Source organism: Gekko japonicus, unplaced genomic scaffold (genome assembly GCF_001447785.1).
Source record: "Gekko japonicus isolate JY-2015 unplaced genomic scaffold, Gekko_japonicus_V1.1 scaffold1267, whole genome shotgun sequence".
Classification (NCBI taxonomy): Eukaryota; Metazoa; Chordata; class Lepidosauria; order Squamata; family Gekkonidae; genus Gekko; species Gekko japonicus.
Genome location: NW_015165275.1, coordinates 363,112 through 380,921, shown reverse-complemented (window position 1 = coordinate 380,921; position 17,810 = coordinate 363,112). Strand labels below are relative to the sequence as shown.

At 47.3% G+C, this 17,810-nt stretch overlaps 2 protein-coding genes across 2 annotated transcripts in view; both read left to right on the top strand.

The window, feature by feature from the left end:
* Positions 1-113: 113 nt before the first annotated feature.
* LOC107109587 (IgGFc-binding protein-like) lies at positions 114-13,922 on the top strand. The gene is made up of 7 exons (XM_015410251.1): positions 114-880; positions 2,314-2,927; positions 4,834-5,398; positions 8,460-9,055; positions 9,192-9,762; positions 12,501-12,700; positions 13,524-13,922. The coding sequence occupies exons 1-7, from the start codon at positions 208-210 to the stop codon at positions 13,920-13,922; spliced, it is 3,618 nt and encodes a 1,205-aa protein (XP_015265737.1). The 5' UTR covers positions 114-207.
* Positions 13,923-14,909: 987 nt separating this feature from the next.
* Positions 14,910-17,810, top strand: part of LOC107109593 (IgGFc-binding protein-like) — a 3,527-nt gene continuing 626 nt past the window's right edge. The window contains exons 1-2 of the mRNA XM_015410258.1: positions 14,910-15,289; positions 17,361-17,647. Of these exons, the coding sequence (XP_015265744.1) occupies positions 14,987-15,289; positions 17,361-17,647 (590 nt within the window). The 5' untranslated portion in view covers positions 14,910-14,986. The remainder of the gene's footprint in view (positions 15,290-17,360; positions 17,648-17,810) is intronic.

Sequence of the window (17,810 nt, the reverse complement as noted above, 5' to 3'; positions counted from 1 at the left end):
GTGGTAACCCCATCTGGGAGCGAATCAACAAAATACTTAAAAGAATTTGCAATCATAGGGGGGCAAGTTCCAACAACAGTTGATATTTATTTGAAAGCAGAGGTTTCGTTCAATGGACGGTCACATCCTGCAGGGAGCATACTCCGTGTTTCTCTCGAGGCTCTACAGGTCATCCAGCTTCAAAGCTTAGGTGATCTGTCTGGGACCATGATACGGTCGGTGAATCCTGTGGCAGTCCTGAGTGGGCACGTCTGTGTTCTAGAAAACTCATACTGTGATCATGTTGTTGAACAGCTACTGCCAGTCTCTGGCTGGGGCACTTCATTCATTGTCCCCCCCATCTTCTTCCAAACTGATTCAGACATTGCATATGTCGTTGCCGCCCAAAATACTCATGTCGAGTATCAGCAGGGGACTCGAAAAAGATCTCTGGACATGGTGGCTGGGGAAGTCAGGAAGTTTGATGTCAGATTCCCTCAGGCACTTTACATCTCTGCCGATGCTGGAATCCAGGTCCTTTTCTTCTTCACCGGCATCAACAGCAGAAAGAGGGTCTTTGATCCGTTCCTCATCAACATCCCGGCCATAACAAGCTATGGCCAATCTTACCATGTTGACAGGATAAGCAACTTTGAGAACAGTGTCGTTCTCATCGCAAAAAGATCTGCAACACTCAGCATGACTAAAGATAAGCAACCTATCCATGGCATTCAGTGGAGAGCAGTTCCTGGGACGCTCTATTCATGGGGCACATACAACTTGGAAGCAGAAGCCCAGTCGCTGTCCTTAGAGCATCCTGAAACTCCCTTTGGTGTCTTGGTCTTTGGTGGCAAAGAGTACGAAGGCTACGGTTTCGCTCCCCCACCTCTGTCCTCATCTGGTAATTAATTCCATGTGGTTTAAACAGACAGTTATCCTTGTTCTCAGCATCTACACCTAATTCCTTCCTTTGAGGTTGGGTATACCATACTATTATAATTAGGGCTATTTTTGGGCAGGAACGCACAGGGTCGGAGTTCCGGCTGGCTCCCAAGTTGGCCACGCCCAGCAGGAACTCATTAGCATAATAGGCCACACCCAACAGCAGGAACTCATTAGGATTGGCTACATTAGGGGTGTGTGGCCTAACATGCAAAGGAGTTCCTTCTACAAAAAAGCTCTGGGTTTGGACAACAAACAAGGTAAACAGAATAACAAGCAAAAGGTGGGTGTAGCTGGATAAGCACACTTCTGGTAACATGGGGGTGCGGCCTAATGTGCTAATGAGCTGTGCTGTCAGGGGTGTGGCCCAATATGCTAATGAGTTCCTGCTGGGCTTTTTCTACAAAAAGAGCCCTGAATAATGTTTTGGACATTTAAGGGGTGTTATGGCCTTGTTGGGAGACAGAAATGTGCTAGATGAATGGCTGTAACTCAGCCTGCATCATGGATGTTCCTTCTCACTTTTGAGGCTGTAGATATGTTTAAGGTTATGAGAAGCTGTGCTTCCTTTACAAAAAACTACACCTGCCTGACAATGCAGGGTGGCCTCTAGCAATGCTGGCCTTCGTCACCAGGCACCTCTGTTGTTTAAGGTTATGAGAAACTGTGCTTCCTGTACAGAAAACTACACCTGCCTGACAATGCAGGGTGGCCTCTAGCAATGCTGACCTTTGTCACCAGGCACCTCTGTTGGGCCAGGGCCCCTCCCAACCCCCCCCGACACTGTGATTGGTTCCAACTCTGAGTCCATGGCCTGGTAAGAAGGAGTCATGCTCCCCCAAATGCTGCTCCAGAGGAGATGGGGGAACCCCAGGACACCTTTGAAGGAGCACAAGGAGTAGGAGGGTGGTACTGCGGGCCCTACTTGGATGGAAAGGTGGTATAAAATGTTGTGAACAAATAATTAAAAAATAAATTGAAAATAAATTGGGGGGGTGAGTCCCCCTTGTTCAGGCTCCCCCAAATGCTGCTGCAGAGGAGATGGGGGAACCCCAGGACACCTTTGAAGGAGGACAAGGAGTAGGAGGGTGGTACTGAGGGCCCTACTTGGATGAAAAGGCGGTATAAAATGATGTAAATAAATAATTAAAAAATAAATTGGGGGGTGGAAGTCCCCCTTGTTCAGGAAGAAATTTTAGACAGGATCCAACCTATTGACGTCAATGGACTAGAGAGGTGTAACTTTGCTTAGGATTGCACTGTGTCTGCTTTTGGATAGTAGACTGTAAACAACCATTCCAGATTAACAATTTAACTCGGGAATGAAGGTGTCTTGAAAGGCTTAAATGTTTGGGAATTCACCTGGGCTGTTTTGTTCATTGTTTCATTCAGGTCCTGAATCGACCGCAATGCCCTGCCCCGAGAACAGCCACTATGAGATTTGTGGAAATGGTTGCCCGGCTACTTGTTCTGACCGGAAGGCTCCCCTCACCTGTGAGGATACCTGTGCAGACATCTGCCAGTGCAACGAGGGCTACGTCCGAGATGGTGAGCAATGTGTCCCAATGGACACGTGCAACTGCACCCACAACGGCATCAGCTACCATCCAGGGGAGGAGTTCTGGGCGGATGAGGGCTGTCATTCTCGCTGCAAGTGTGACCCAAAGCTCGGCAAGGCGGTGTGCCTTAAGTCATCCTGCAAGGCCGACCAGAAATGCACCGTGGTCAATGGAGTCCGGGGCTGTCATACCTTCAGCCACTTAACTTGCATTGGAACTGGAGATCCTCACTACACCTCTTTTGATGGAAAGAAATTTGATTTCATGGGAACCTGCATTTATCAGATGGCAGGCGTCTGCTCCAAAGACCCTGCCCTCACCCCATTTTTGGTCACGGTGCAGAATAACAACCGAGGCAGCAAAGCAGTGTCCTACACCAAAGTGGTGACTCTGGAGGTCTACGACATGACCATCAGCCTGAGCCAAGAATATCCACGCAAGATTCAGGTACAAAAGCTGGGGTGTGAGAAAATCTGGGTATTTTAAATGCTCTCTCTCGTGCTCACTGTCTTTGTCTGTGTGTGCATGTAAGAGAGAGGGAACATTTGCTGATTATTATTTTTCCTTAACATAAAAACAACCCTACCTAGCACATTTTCTACTGTACTTACAAAGATCAGGGAGCACCTTATATTTTAGTTCAAAAAGGTACACCATCCTTCTTATGTTACAAACACTCACATGTCCTTTCTCTTATATGGAGATCAAACTTTGTGCAAGAAACACTGGTTGCTATTTTGATTTTCATTCCTTCTTATGCACACTTTAATTTAGAATACAATTTTGGGGGTCCTCCTGATTCTCTTCCTCTCTCTGTCTCTCTCTCTCTTCTATAGAATGTGGCACTGGCTAACTTGGAATGTTTTTGAACATTCCAACTTCTCAAGAAACAAATATGTCAGAATATTTACTGGTCACCCTCTCTGAGATAAGGGAACATTGTCAGTCTGTTCAGCTCTGAGAGAAAAGGGACTGTTGTCAGTTTGGTTGCAGCTCCTGCATAGGTTCTGGAAACACTAATAGTTTTCTGAGTCAACATGAAGTCTTGAAAGATGTCCCAGTTGGCAGAACAATTGAGGGGTAAGGGGGACAGCGGTAAGGTGGCTGAATGGAGAGGACTAAGTAGGCAGTAAACAGCAGCCACAGGAACCTGAGGAAAGGAGGCTTAAGGAAAAGCTTCAAAGAACAAGGGAAGTAAAACAACAAGGAGAAAGATATAAAGAAAGCAACCTTAGAGCGCACATGGCCAAAGGTCTTTTAAATGAGGTACAGAGGAAGGCAGCGGCCCTAGGCAGGCTAGCCAAAAGATAGCATAGCTAAGAAAATGGGACAGCATAGGCATGAACTGGAAAGCAGGGACCTGAGAAAGTTCATAAACGAGCCATTCTGCCAGCTGAGGACTAAAGAAACAGTGGGAAAATGAAGCAAGGGGAAGCCAAGGGTAAAGCAAGATTGGGACAAACCTTGCATAAGGCTTGGAGCCTGGAAAACTGTCCATCACTGGCAGGTAGGAAGTGGATAGGCTAAGGAGGTTTGCGATGCAATCATTAACACCCTTCTAAATGGACAAAGTTTGAGTACAGTGCCACCTTTAAGATGAACGAAGTTTAATTCTTGGTATAGGCTTTTGTGTGCATGCACACTTCTAAGTGCTTAGGGTTGTACTGGCAAGGGCTTCATCCATATATGGCAGGTAAATGAGCTGAAACACTTTTTCTCTCCCCCTATGCCATCCTCTGACCATGTTCGGCAAGTTAATGTTAAGTAACAAAAATCCACGTGTGTGTGTGTGTGTGTGTTTTGCTGTCAAGCTGCAGCCAATTTACAGTGACTCCTTGGGGCTTTCAAGGCAGGCAGGAGATGTTCAGAGGTGATCTGCCATTGCCTGCCTCTGTGTAGAAGAAGAAGAGGAGGAGGAGGAGATTGGATTTATACCCCACCCTTCACTACCTGAAGGAGTCTCAGAGCGGCTTACAAACTCCTTTCCCTTCCCCTCCCCACAACAGACACCCTGTGGGGTGGGTGGGGCTGAGAGAACTCTGACACAAACTGCTCTTTCAGGAACAGCTGTGCCAGAGCTTGTGACTGACCCAAGGTCACATCAGCAGGTGCAAGTGGAGGAGTGGGGAATCAAACCCGGTTCTCCCAGATTAGAGTCCACACACTTAACCACTACACCAAACTGTATCCTTCACTTTCTTGGTGGCCTGCCATCCAAGTATTGGGATGTTTAGTGTCCTAGATCTGATGAGATTGGGTGGCCTGGGCTATGCAGGTCAGAATATGAGTGTTTTAGTCCACTTAAAAAAAAACAACCCTAAAACTCTGACAGTCTCTTTGGCTTGTCTCCTAGGTCAACGGAGTCTTTGTGGACCTGCCCTTCTCCTATGAAGATAAGCTGAAGGTCTACATCAGTGGAGTCCATGGCTTCATCAAAACAGACTTTGATCTGAGAGTCAGCTTTGACTGGTACAGCTACGCCAGGGTCATCATACCTAACACTTATGCCAATGCGATCTGTGGACTCTGCGGCAATGCCAATCAGGATCCCGGAGACGACTTCGCCATGAAGGATGGAACTCAGACAGCTGATGAAATCCAATTTGCAGATAGCTGGAAAGTGAAGGATGTCCCCGGGTGCTCAGCGGGATGTACCAGTAACTGCCAAGTGTGCGGGGAGGAAGAGAAAGAACCTTACAAGAGTAACAAATACTGCGGGGTCCTCATTCGAAAAGATGGACCATTCAGGCAGTGCCATGAAGCCATTGACCCAACATCCTTCTTTGATGACTGCATCTTTGACACCTGCCTGTACAAGGGTCACCATGACACTCTCTGTAGCGCTATCAGTGCCTACGCGACAGCTTGCCAAGCTCAGGGCATCCGGGTTGGGCAATGGAGATCGGCTTCCTTCTGCAGTAAGTGTCGCCTCCTGTGAAGTCGTTAGAAACTAAGGTGGAAGAGATCCCAATTTAACTTAATCCCATACTTGGGGTTAATTTAGGGGAGGGGCTGTGGCTCAGTGGCAGAGCATCTGCTTGGCATGCAGAACTTCCCAGGTTCAATATCCAGCGTTTCCAGTTAAAAAGATCTGGCAGTGGGTGATGTGAAAGACCTCTGCCTGAGACCCTGGAAAGCCATTGCCAGTCTGAGTAGACAGTACTGACTTTGATTGACCAATGGTCTGATTCAGTATAAGGCAGCTCTGTATGCAATTTATTTTTTAAATAGTTCAGATATATGTGACAAGGATCCCAATTTATTTACTGTAAAATGTTTAACCTGCCCTTCTCCTAACAATGCAGTATTGTGGGCAGTTGACAACAAGATTAAAAACATTCAGTTGGTCTTCCCAATTACCAAACAACCTTTTTAAAGATGAAAGTGTAGTTGACATACCTATTTCCCCTTCTGAACTGATTACTAACTCTCAGTTTTATGAGAACATTGACAAAGGAACAGAGGTACTTTTACCTGTATAGCCTGAAGTGACAGTATGTAAATCTAATAACAATGTCTGTGTTGTATGCAAACAAGACATTATTACGGAGATAACACACGATTGACTCTATGCATCTCAAGTGAAGGTATTATCCTGGAATATAGGTGGTTGAATGTCTACAGCCCCAAAATCTGATGCTGATGGTTTTTAAAGAAATCCATATTATATTACTCCAGGAAACTTGGTCGATTAATGTCATATTTTCAGTTAAGGCTCAAGTAGGTAATAACGGAAGGTGCCCAAAAGCGGGTCTAACGTTTAATTTCTAACACATTACAATATAACTTAATAGAGCTGACTAAGTTACCTTATATTAGAAATGATCCCCCTACATTATAAATATATCTTTTATTTTTTAAAAAACAGAATAATAGTAACAGAGAAAGGATACAGAAAGGAAACAAGGGGATTATATAACATAATTATGCATATCAAGAACGATCATATTTGACAGAATGTATGAAACAGAAAATATTTCTCTCCAACGTCCCCTTCATTATAATTATTATCTGTAAAATATAATAGTCCTTACTTCTGTTGGGGTACATTTATATTCAACAGCTTAAATTTCAAACTTCATATCTATTTTGCAACTACATCATTGGTTTCTTCAGTTTTACAATTAATTGCATGCTCACTGTTAATTTTTGCAGATATATATCTCATAATAATGAAATTAGGAAAAGATGCTCTCCCCAAAGTCCAGTTCCCTGCACATATTTATGTTCAAAATATTAAATTTAAAACAAATTCTTATTCTGCTTCTATCTCATTAACATACCTTTGTATATAATGTTTTAAACTGCTTCTCAGTCTAGATTGGTTTCCTGGCATAGTACACATAATACACACTCCATCTCTCCTCAAATTTCGTATTTGACCTGTTTCTCAAATAGGATGTTAATTTTGCCGTTATTGCATATGCAATTTTATTTTCCCAGTCTTCTAAGTGTGGACAGACATCTAGTTTTCATTTTGCTGAGCTGATCATTCTAGCCACTGTAACCTGTATTTGAATAGGTCTTCTAAAAATTTTGGCAGTTTATTAGGCACCTAGTAGCATGGCAGTTTATTAGGAGGGGGGAGGAGGAGATTGGATTTATACCCCGCCCTTCACTACCAAAGGAGTCTCAGAGCGGCTTACAAACGCCTTTCCCTTCCCCTCCCCACAACAGACACTTTGTGAGGTAGGTGGGGCTGAGAGAACTCTTGACAGAAACTGCTCTTTTTCAAGAACAGCTGTGCCAGAGTTATGGCTTGCCCAAGGTCATCCAGCCAGGTGCAAGTGGAGGAGTGGGGAATCAAACCCTGTTCTCCCAGATTAGAGTCCGCTCACTTAACCACTACACCAAACTGGTACACCTAGTAGCATGTTCTTAGCTTCCATTGGGAATTTAAACTTTAGGCTGTGATCACACGCACCTTTAGATCTGACATAGCTGCGAAAGCCTGATAGATCTAAAGGGGATGATCAGACAGCAACATCTGGGAAAGGTCCAACAGTCGTCAGCAACCCATGCTGCTAGGGTTGCCAAGTCCATCTTCCACCTCCAGTGGGGGATTTTGGGGGCGTTCCTGGAGGGGGCGGGGCATCCCCGATGTGATGACGTCACGTTGGGGACATCCGCCCTCCCCCCACCCACCCGTGCGCCGGATCTCCAGAAACGGCAGTTCCCTGCACTTAAAGGAGCCAGCGTTTCCCTTTTAAATGTAGGAGCTGGCGTTTCCCCTTTAAGAGCAGCCGCATTTTCCTTTTAAGAGCATGAAGCTGGCAGGGCTTGGGAGGAAACACGGGTTCCACACACTTAAAGGGAGAGAGATGGCTGGCTGTGGGTGTTGGGGGTGGGGGTTGGCAACCCTACATGCTGCTCTGCCACAGAAGCGAAGTTAAAGGACACTGAGGAAAGTCCGGCTCTGGTTGCGACGGGCCACGGATAGAGTTTCCCCTGTCTGATCACTCAAGAACACTCTCATGCCATCGGGATGGTCTGATCAGGCCATCCCGACTCCGTGCCGTTGTTTCTCTTCCCCCTTCGCAGTATACGCATCATCGCAGACTCCATAGGGAGCCCTCAGTGTGGAGGTGTGATTCCTCGTTTTTGCGCAAGGGAAACAAACACCACCACCACCCCCACAACTCACCTGCAGTTGTGTCTGATCACACCAGCCCACCCCTCCCTTCCAGAGAAAGAGAGAAGGAACTCCTCAGAAATATCCTCGTGGGGTTCTGCAGAGGGAGGGGCTAAATTGGTGGAAATTGGCACAATTCTACAGATAAGTACTGGTACCTTTTTTATCCCCCTCGGGCTCGGGGGGAAAAAAAGATTGCATTTAGAAATGCTAATCCAAATGGCTTGTCATGCATATCACACTGGAAAGTGTGCATTTTATATAAAGGGCTCTAGTGTCTTGACTACAGATCTTGCTAGCATGACAGTCCAAAGATCAGCAGAATTCTCCTTATTCTCTCCTTCCAGGCCTTCCCTGTCCACGTAATTCCCATTATGAACTCTGTGGAAACGGCTGCCCTGAAACCTGCAACAGCCTTTTTACTAAAACAACATGTGAGTCTGGTTGCACCGAAGGATGCTTTTGTGATTCTGGATTTGTCCTCAGTGGGGGTCAGTGTGTCCCTCTTGCAGAGTGTGGCTGTGTGCACCATGGCAGATACTACAAGAGAGGAGAAGAATTCTACCCTGACACTTCTTGCAGCGCGAAATGTCACTGCACGCACCATGGGGAGGTTGAGTGTGAAAAGTTCTCCTGCGGATCACATGAGGAATGCAAGGTGGAAAATGGCATCCAAGGCTGCCATCCAGTGGGATACGGAACAACTATAGCATCTGGTGACCCTCATTACATTTCCTTTGATGGACGAAGTTTCAGTTTCCATGGCTCCTGCACTTACACCTTGGCCAAAGTGTGCAGTGAGGATCCTCAGCTGGAGCGCTTCTCAGTATTGGTGGAAAACGATAAGTCCAATGGTGGTCCGGCAGTTCTCATAAGGAGTGTTGTGGTTTCCATTCATGGGCACACTGTTGTCCTTGAGAGAGGAATGAAGTGGAAGGCGATGGTATGTTCCTTGCATGTAACAGTCTGCTACATATATGTAGATCATTTGTGAAAAATACCATGTGCACAAACATGTCTCTCTGTGTGAGAGATCAGAACTAATCTCCTATTGATATTTCTTGTTGTCGATGATGCAGGTGGATGGAGAGCTACACACACTGCCAATGAACAGGGACGAGGGGAAACTCTGGATTACCCAGGAGGGGAACAATATCATCATCCAGTCCTCCTTTGGCTTCACAATCCTTTACGACACTCTCTCTTATGTCCGTGTGTCTGTCCCCAGCACCTACCAAGGACACATGTGTGGTCTGGGTGGCAACTTCAATGGAGACAAGAGTGATGATTTCATGCTCCCTAATGGAGAACTTGCTCAAAATGTGGTTGAGTTTGGGGCCTCTTGGAAGGTCCCCATAGATGGTGTCAGCTGCTCTGATGACTGTGGGGAGAAATGCCCTACCTGTGATGCTGTCAAGACAGCACCGTACAAGTCCCAACGCTCCTGTGGCCTCATTCTGTCTACGACGGGCCCATTCAGAGACTGCCATCGATTGGAGAGCCCCACTCACTACTTTGAGCACTGCCTGTATGACCTGTGTGCTGCTGATGGGGCTCGAGAATCCCTCTGTCGGAGCGTCCAGGCCTATGCCACTGCGTGCCAGGCAGCTGGTGCAGAAGTTGGATCCTGGAGAACAGATGCCTTCTGTTGTAAGTTTTTAAAAAATGAATCCCCTTTTCTAATTTTCTCACAAAGGTGACTCCCCTAGACAGAAAATGAGCTGCCTGAAATAATGGTTGAAACTATGCACGATTACTTCCCACTGCTCTGCTTCCAATTACATGCAGCCTCCCCTATGTTAAGAGTTGCCTCCCTTTCCTAGAACTGCTTTCAACTCAATTCTTTGTTGTTGTTGTTGAATTTGTTTATTTTCCTTTCCATTGCTTCTTCACCTTCTGCTTTTCTACATTGCCCCCCAACTTTCTTTAGCCTGTGTTTTGTCTGTGTGGATTTGGAAACTAACTCATCAAAATACTACCTGACCAATTATTTAATATTGGACTTTAAACTGATCCGGGGAGGGAAGGTGGCACAGTATTGCCCAGTCTTGTCAGATCTCAGAAGCTAAGCGGGGTAGGTACATGAAAGGAGGACCATCGAGGAAGACTCTGTAGAGGAAGAAAATAGCAAGCCACCTCTGCTTCTCACTTGCCTTGAAAGCCTTTTGCTGGAGTCCCCATAATTTTGCTGCAATTTAATGGCACTTAACACACTAACAAAATTATTTCTGAAATTCAGTCATGAACTAACCAGGCAAAATAAGTCTTCTTTTTGTCATCTTGCCATTTGGTTTATTTTTCCAGGCAAGAGAAATGTTGGTGAGGGGGGGGGGAAGTAACTCTGCCCATGTATACCTGAGAGGAATGTTGACCAACCATAACAGTTAGCTCATGTTCCCACCAAAATGGATCAGACCAACCGGCATTTCTGTGCATAGCATTTCTGCCAATCAGTACACATCTCAATGGCTTGGGGAGGGATTTGTTTCAATCTATAGGAGGACTGGCCCTGTTTGCCCTACGCATAACCACATCGGCTGTCTAAAGGAAGTCGATGAAGATACCATTCACATTTCTTTTGATCTTGCAACTTTTGATCTTTTTTCTCCCTGATCCCTGGGGGGGTGGGGGTTTGACCACCCTCTGCAATAGTGCCTCAACTCAGAAAGGGCTCCTTCAAGGCCTCGGAATGAGAGGGGCGTGGGTTCTACTTCACCTTCCTCCTCCTCTCAGCCATCTGGTCCCCTCTATGACCTGGACCCAGTGGCCCTCTTCCTCACCAGCCTGTCAGCAGGAGCCCCATTTTATTTCCTCCCTCCACCTGTTGACCCTGCTCCCTCCACAGTGAATGGCTGCTTCCCTTCTCCTTCCCCCTGGTGTTGTGGGGATTGGTTCGGAGCCTGCTGGCTCAGTCCCAGACATCGCCCCACCACCTACCCGAGCATCTTCCTTGCCCACTCTGCCCTGCCCTTGGCTGTTCTGGCCTGGCTCCAGGGAGCACATTGGACAAACCACTCCCAGCTCCCAGCTCCCATCTGCTTCCTGCTGCTGGGGCCATCTCCTCTGCTGCAGCCACTGTCTTGCTGTTGCCACCGCCTGATGACACCCGGCCCCTGCTGGCCCCCCAGGAGAGTGCCTCTGGTGTTTCTGCTTCAGACACGGTGGAGGTGGGCTCCCAGGATGTCCGGGCGTCAGGGCTGTCTACATCTCTGCCTGCTTTCCCGGCCCCTTTCCCATTAGGGTTGCCAAATGGGGGCGGGGGGTGGGGAATCCCCTGTTTCAGAGGCCCGATTTCCGCGGCGGAATCGGGCCCCGGGGGGAACTCCGCCCCCGAAGCTGCGTCACCAGAGCCACGGCACTCACGTTGGGGGTGTGGCCCACATCGTCGGGGGGAAACCATATGGTTTCCCCCCCGACAATCTGGGCCACGCCCCCAATGTGAGCACGTAGCACGTCACTTCCTGCGCATCCATCAAGAACTCCCGGACCCCAGCGAGGCTCCCCCGCTCCGAGGGGTGAGTCGACTTGGCAACCCTATTTCCCATCCTGGAGGTTGTTAGCATGGGTGAGCCCGGGCATGGGCCTGTCCTCTCCAGCTGCAGTGGCACCACCCATCTGTGTTGCTCCGCTGTTTGGGTTTTTTTTTTTGTATAAATATTTTTATTATTATTGTTATTATCGTTCCGGTTGTACATTTTTGTATTGCATTGTGCTTTGACAGCTTTCCCCCTCCTCCCCCCTCCCTCCAGTCTGTTGTTTTTAGTCCTTTTCTCTCAGCCAGGGGCATAATGTTTGGAGCTTCCACTGAACGTCGTTCCTTTGTTCTTCTTCCATCCACCTCCAGTATATGGTCCATTTCTCTTGGATTGTTGCTCTTCTGTCTTCCCACGGCATGTCTTGGTTAATTATGGAGATTATATCTGATTGGATAATTTCAAACAGATAGTTAAGCCAGTTTCTCTCTGTCCACTTACTTACATCTTTCCAACCTGCTGCTATAACCGCTTTACCTGCTGGGACCATTGCTTTCAGTAACTCTTGGTGCTTTTTCTCTATTGTCTCAGATCCTATTGTACTTATTAACATTAAATCAAGATCTATGTTTATATTCAACGCAAATAATCTATTCATTTTTCCTACAATATTTCTCCAATTTTTTTTAACTTCTAAGCATTCCCACCACATATGTGAATACCACCTTTTTACATTCTTACAGTGCCAACAGTTAGGGCTCAGTCCTGGAAACATATTTGCCAGCGTGGCTGGGTTGTGTTGCTCCGCTGTTCACCCTGCTGCTCACCCCAGTCCCAGACAACTACACACACACACACACACACACACACACACACTCTAATTGATAAGTGTTCCTCTGTTTTCTCTTTCTGCAGCCCTTACCTGTCCAGCCAACAGCCACTATGAGACATGCACCACAACTTGTGATTCCACCTGTGCCAGCTTGTCCACTGCAGCCCAGTGCACAGGGAAGTGTTTTGAAGGCTGCCAGTGCAATGACGGCTATGCATTTGATGGGGACACATGTGTGCCTTTGAATAGATGTGGCTGTGTGCACAATGGGTTCTACTTCAAGGTCAGATTCTGTTCCGGTTGTCCATTTTTGTCTTAAAGAGCTGGCATAGCTGGTCTACATATTGGGAGTTGTCCGCTGGGAGTCAAAATTAAGCAAGTGACAGCACAATCAAGTGCCACCTTCAGAATGACCATAAACATCTCAAGGCACAGGAGGATGGTGAGGGGGGTGGGGGCTGGAATAAAAGCACAATCCAGGGAAAAAACCAAGCCTCCCCAGTAAGGTTGCTAATCTCCAGGTAGGGCCTGGAGATCTCCAAGAATGCCAACCGATCTTCACATGACAGAGATCAGTTCTCCTGAAGAGAATGGCTGCTTTGGAGGGTGGACTGTATAATCTTCTGTTCTCCTCCTCAGACTTCACCTCCCCAGGCTCCATCCCCCAAATCTCCAGGAATGTCCAAACCTGGAGCTGACAGCCCAATTCCCTTATAGTGGTTCCCAAACTATGGAACTCTCTCTCTCGGGAAACTCATTTTCACTCTTTAAATTCCAGGGGATAGGTCAGGAGGACCATTCTCTTTCACATTGATTCTACGGGAACCAAGGATAGGCTGGCTTTGGTTTCTGTTATCTTTTAAAAATCTTGTCTATTGTTTCATTTGTCAGTTCCCTGCACCTTTTTCCTCTGTCCATTTATTTTTTAAAAATTACATCTTGATTTAATATAAGCCAGAGCATGGATCCTTGCTGATGGAAAGGCCCAACATAATTATTTTGAAAACTGCATTGTAAGTAACAAAAAGAGAAAATCAGTATTGGAATGTTCATGCTGCTTTCCCATTCTTCTAACTATACTCACTGACTGAAAGATTTCCCAACAGGCAGGAGAGAGCCTCTTCTCAAGAAACTGCACTGAGAAATGTACCTGCACCGCTTCCAGCCTTTTCACCTGTGAGGAAACCATGTGCCCGGCCGAGCAGTCCTGTGCACTTAAGGACGGCGTGCGGGGCTGTGTGACACAGGAAGGCCAGTGCAAGCTCACCCCGGGAGCACATCTCACCTCTTTTGACGGTGCCTCCGCACAGTACAGCTGTGGTGGCGTCTATGATGTGGTCTCTGTTTGTGATGAAGGCGCCCTCTCCTGGTTCAGGGTGTCAGTGCGCATTGAAGAGAATGCGGAGGAGGAAAGTTTAATCTCTGGGAAGGCTGTCTACGTCCACTTCCAAGAGGCAACTGTCATCGTGAAAAAGAATGGAAGGACATGGGTAAGAGGTCTTTAAGGAAAAGTCTGCCATGGGACAACTCCGGGTTTTCATGGGGCACACAGTATAGCCAGGCCCATCTTGTCCTTCCCTTGGGTACGGCTCCTTCCTCCTCCTCCCTCCTCTAACCACATGCGTTTTCATGATTGACTCTCACTCACCAGCTAATAAAATCAAAGTTAATTACATTAATTGTAAATTGATTAGTGGAACTCCTTAAAAGCTGGCCTTCCCCTAAGGCAGCACTGCACCTCTGCCAGGCTCCAGGGCAAGTGGAGGGGGGTAATGACCAAGTCACTCATATTGTTCAGTTTTCTGGAAGGCAAGTCAGAGGTGGTGATTTGAGGCACTTTGGGGCCAGCCTGGGAGGGAGGGCCCCGGAAAAAATGCTAGGGGGCCAGGCCCCATGGGCCCCACGTTAGCTACGGGCCTGCTCTAACCACATGCGTTTTCATGATTGACTCTCACTTGAGTCTCATAGAATGCCATCCCTAGCACAGTCTAAATCAGTGGGCTCAGAGGGCATAATTCTTCTTAGGATGGCACTGTTATTTGCTTATGTGAACCAGCAACAAATTTATAGAATGATGCAATCTGACAGCCGGGATGTTCATCCTGAGATTAGGAACTTTTCATTCACCTCTGTTACATCTTTCATTAAAAAAAACTTTCTTAGTCTTCAAATGTCAGAATAATAGATATACACACTACACTCGATCTTAGCTGCAAGACAGAGAAGCAATAGACATACATTTTAAAAATCTTGTCTATTGTTTCATTTGTCAGTTCCCTGCACCTTTTTCCTCTGTCCATTTATTTTTTAAAAATTACATCTTGATTTAATATAAGCCGGAGCATGGATCCTTGCTGATGGAAAGGCCCAACATAATTATTTTGAAAACTGCATTGTAAGTAACAAAAAGAGAAAATCAGTATTGGAATGTTCATGCTGCTTTCCCATTCTTCTAACTATACTCACTGACTGAAAGATTTCCCAACAGGCAGGAGAGAGCCTCTTCTCAAGAAACTGCACTGAGAAATGTACCTGCACCGCTTCCAGCCTTTTCACCTGTGAGGAAACCATGTGCCCGGCCGAGCAGTCCTGTGCACTTAAGGACGGCGTGCGGGGCTGTATGACACAGGAAGGCCAGTGCAAGCTCACCCCGGGAGCACATCTCACCTCTTTTGACGGTGCCTCCGCACAGTACAGCTGTGGTGGCGTCTATGATGTGGTCTCTGTTTGTGATGAAGGCGCCCTCTCCTGGTTCAGGGTGTCAGTGCGCATCGAAGAGAATGCGGAGGAGGAGAGTTTAATCTCTGGGAAGGCTGTCTACGTCCACTTCCAAGAGGCAACTGTCATCGTGAAAAAGAATGGAAGGACATGGGTAAGAGGTCTTTAAGGAAAAGTCTGCCATGGGACAACTCCGGGTTTTCATGGGGCACACAGTATAGCCAGGCCCATCTTGTCCTTCCCTTGGGTACGGCTCCTTCCTCCTCCTCCCTCCTCTAACCCAGCCCCGTAGCTAGGGGATTTTTTGGGAGGGGGCCGGGTGGGGGCCACCAGCTAATAAAATCAAAGTTAATTACATTAATTGTAAATTGATTAGTGGAACTCCTTAAAAGCTGGCCTTCCCCTAAGGCAGCACTGCACCTCTGCCAGGCTCCAGGGCAAGTGGAGGGGGGTAATGACCAAGGCACTCATAGTGTTCAGTTTTCTGGAAGGCAAGTCAGAGGTGGTGATTTGAGGCACTTTGGGGCCAGCCTGGGAGGGAGGGCCCCGGAAAAAATGCTAGGGGGCCAGGCCCCATGGGCCCCACGTTAGCTACGGGCCTGCTCTAACCACATGCGTTTTCATGATTGACTCTCACTTGAGTCTCATAGAATGCCATCCCTAGCACAGTCTAAATCAGTGGGCTCAGAGGGCATAATTCTTCTTAGGATGGCACTGTTATTTGCTTATGTGAACCAGCAACAAATTTATAGAATGATGCAATCTGACAGCCGGGATGTTCATCCTGAGATTAGGAACTTTTCATTCACCTCTGTTACATCTTTCATTAAAAAAAACTTTCTTAGTCTTCAAATGTCAGAATAATAGATATACACACTACACTCGATCTTAGCTGCAAGACAGAGAAGCAATAGACATACATAATTTAAAATAACACCAGACCCCCCAAAGCAGTGCAGAATGTGCACCAAATGCCCATTGGAAAAGGAGTGCCTTACATTTTATTTTCAGATTTTTATGCCCCGACTTTTTCTCCCCCAACGGGGACCCAAAGCCCCTCGCAATGTTGCCTGTCTCCATTTTATCTTCCTAACTAAAACTCTATGACTTAGGCTAGTGTGACTGGCCCAAGGTGACCCAGCAAGCTTCCATAGCTGAGTGGGGATGGGAAGTAGGACTGCCAGCTCATGGTTGGCATCCAGTGAGAATCAGGGGGCAGGGATGGGGGGGGGGAGGTTCTCTGTCAATGGTATGATGTAACTTCCTGGGTAAATTCAGGAAAGATGGGCTATCACAGCATCCTGAGGATTCATCTGAATCTCTGCAGTAAAACTACAGCGTTTCCATTGAAATCTACAGTGGCACGACGTCCCTTCTGGGTTCACCCCAGAAATGACACCATGCTGTTGATGCAACAACAATTCTTGCCTTATTTCCCCCCCTACCAAGTGGTAGCAGGGATCAGGAGTGGCCAGCAGGATGTTTCCTGGCAATTCTAACTGGAACTCCAGTCTCCCAGGTTTGACATTAATCACTACAGCACACTGCTTCAGGCCTGTAGCTACAGGGGGGCATTTCAGGGCCTGGCCCCCCTGACTTCCTGCCAAGGCCCCCTGATTTCCATCTAGCCCAAGCCCACCACTGCCCCTGCCACCCCTTGCTTCCTCATCCCCATCCCTGCCCCCTCACCCTGTTACTGCCAGAGCCCCTTGCCTTGCTATGGGAGACCTCCATGGATGAGCGGCTGCCTGCTGCAACTGGCAAGCATGAATGTTTAAAATTTCATTTGTTATTTTTGTGACATCAGTGCCCCCCAGCTTATTTAAAGCCCCCCCCCCCCGAAGGACAAAATCCTGGCTATGGGCTTGCACTGCTTCTCAGCATTCCCTATGGGTGCTCCAAAAACCAAAAGTGAAGGGATTCTGTCCTCTGGCAGTCCATCCCGCAGATTAGAAGCCACCACAGAGACAGCTGAGGACCACGGTGAGCATGTGTCCAATTAACCCACAGAAAGAATTAATAATCCTACAACCCCATGAGTTTAAATGGTAGCATTAAGTGGTCCACAGACATGCAGTTTCAAGTTTATGCACAGCAGACTCCAATATTTCCTCTATTTTGACCACCATTGGTTCTTCCATATGATATCATCCAGTTCCTGCTGGGTTCGAGACATTCGTTCAAAGCCACATCTCTTCCCCCACTCTCCTCTTCCTATGTTCCAGGTCAACGGCCGCTCAAGAAGACTGCCGTACCAGATCTCCCAAGCCATCTCTGTGAGAAGTGTTCAGGATGGCATCTTGATCGACCAGGCCTCTCAGATGCAAGTTCACCTCCACCATGACGGAGTGGTGACAGTCCGGGTCAGAGAGAACCTGGCAGGGAAATTATGCGGCCCCTGTGGAAACTTCAACGGAGACACTGCTGATGACCTGAGAACACCCAACGGAGAAGTGAAGAAGAATATTGCCGAGGTCCTCCGTGCTTGGAAGGCAAAAGATATCTCTCCTTAGTAAGTGGCTCAAAAGACACGGCCTCTTTGCATGAAGGCAACACGCTGACTTGAAGAGCTTTGAGTTCATTCTGGAAGTGATGTGTGTCATCAGGGGTCATTTCGTAGAAAAAGAGCTAGGGGAACTCATTAGCATAACTCATTAGCATATGCCACACACCCT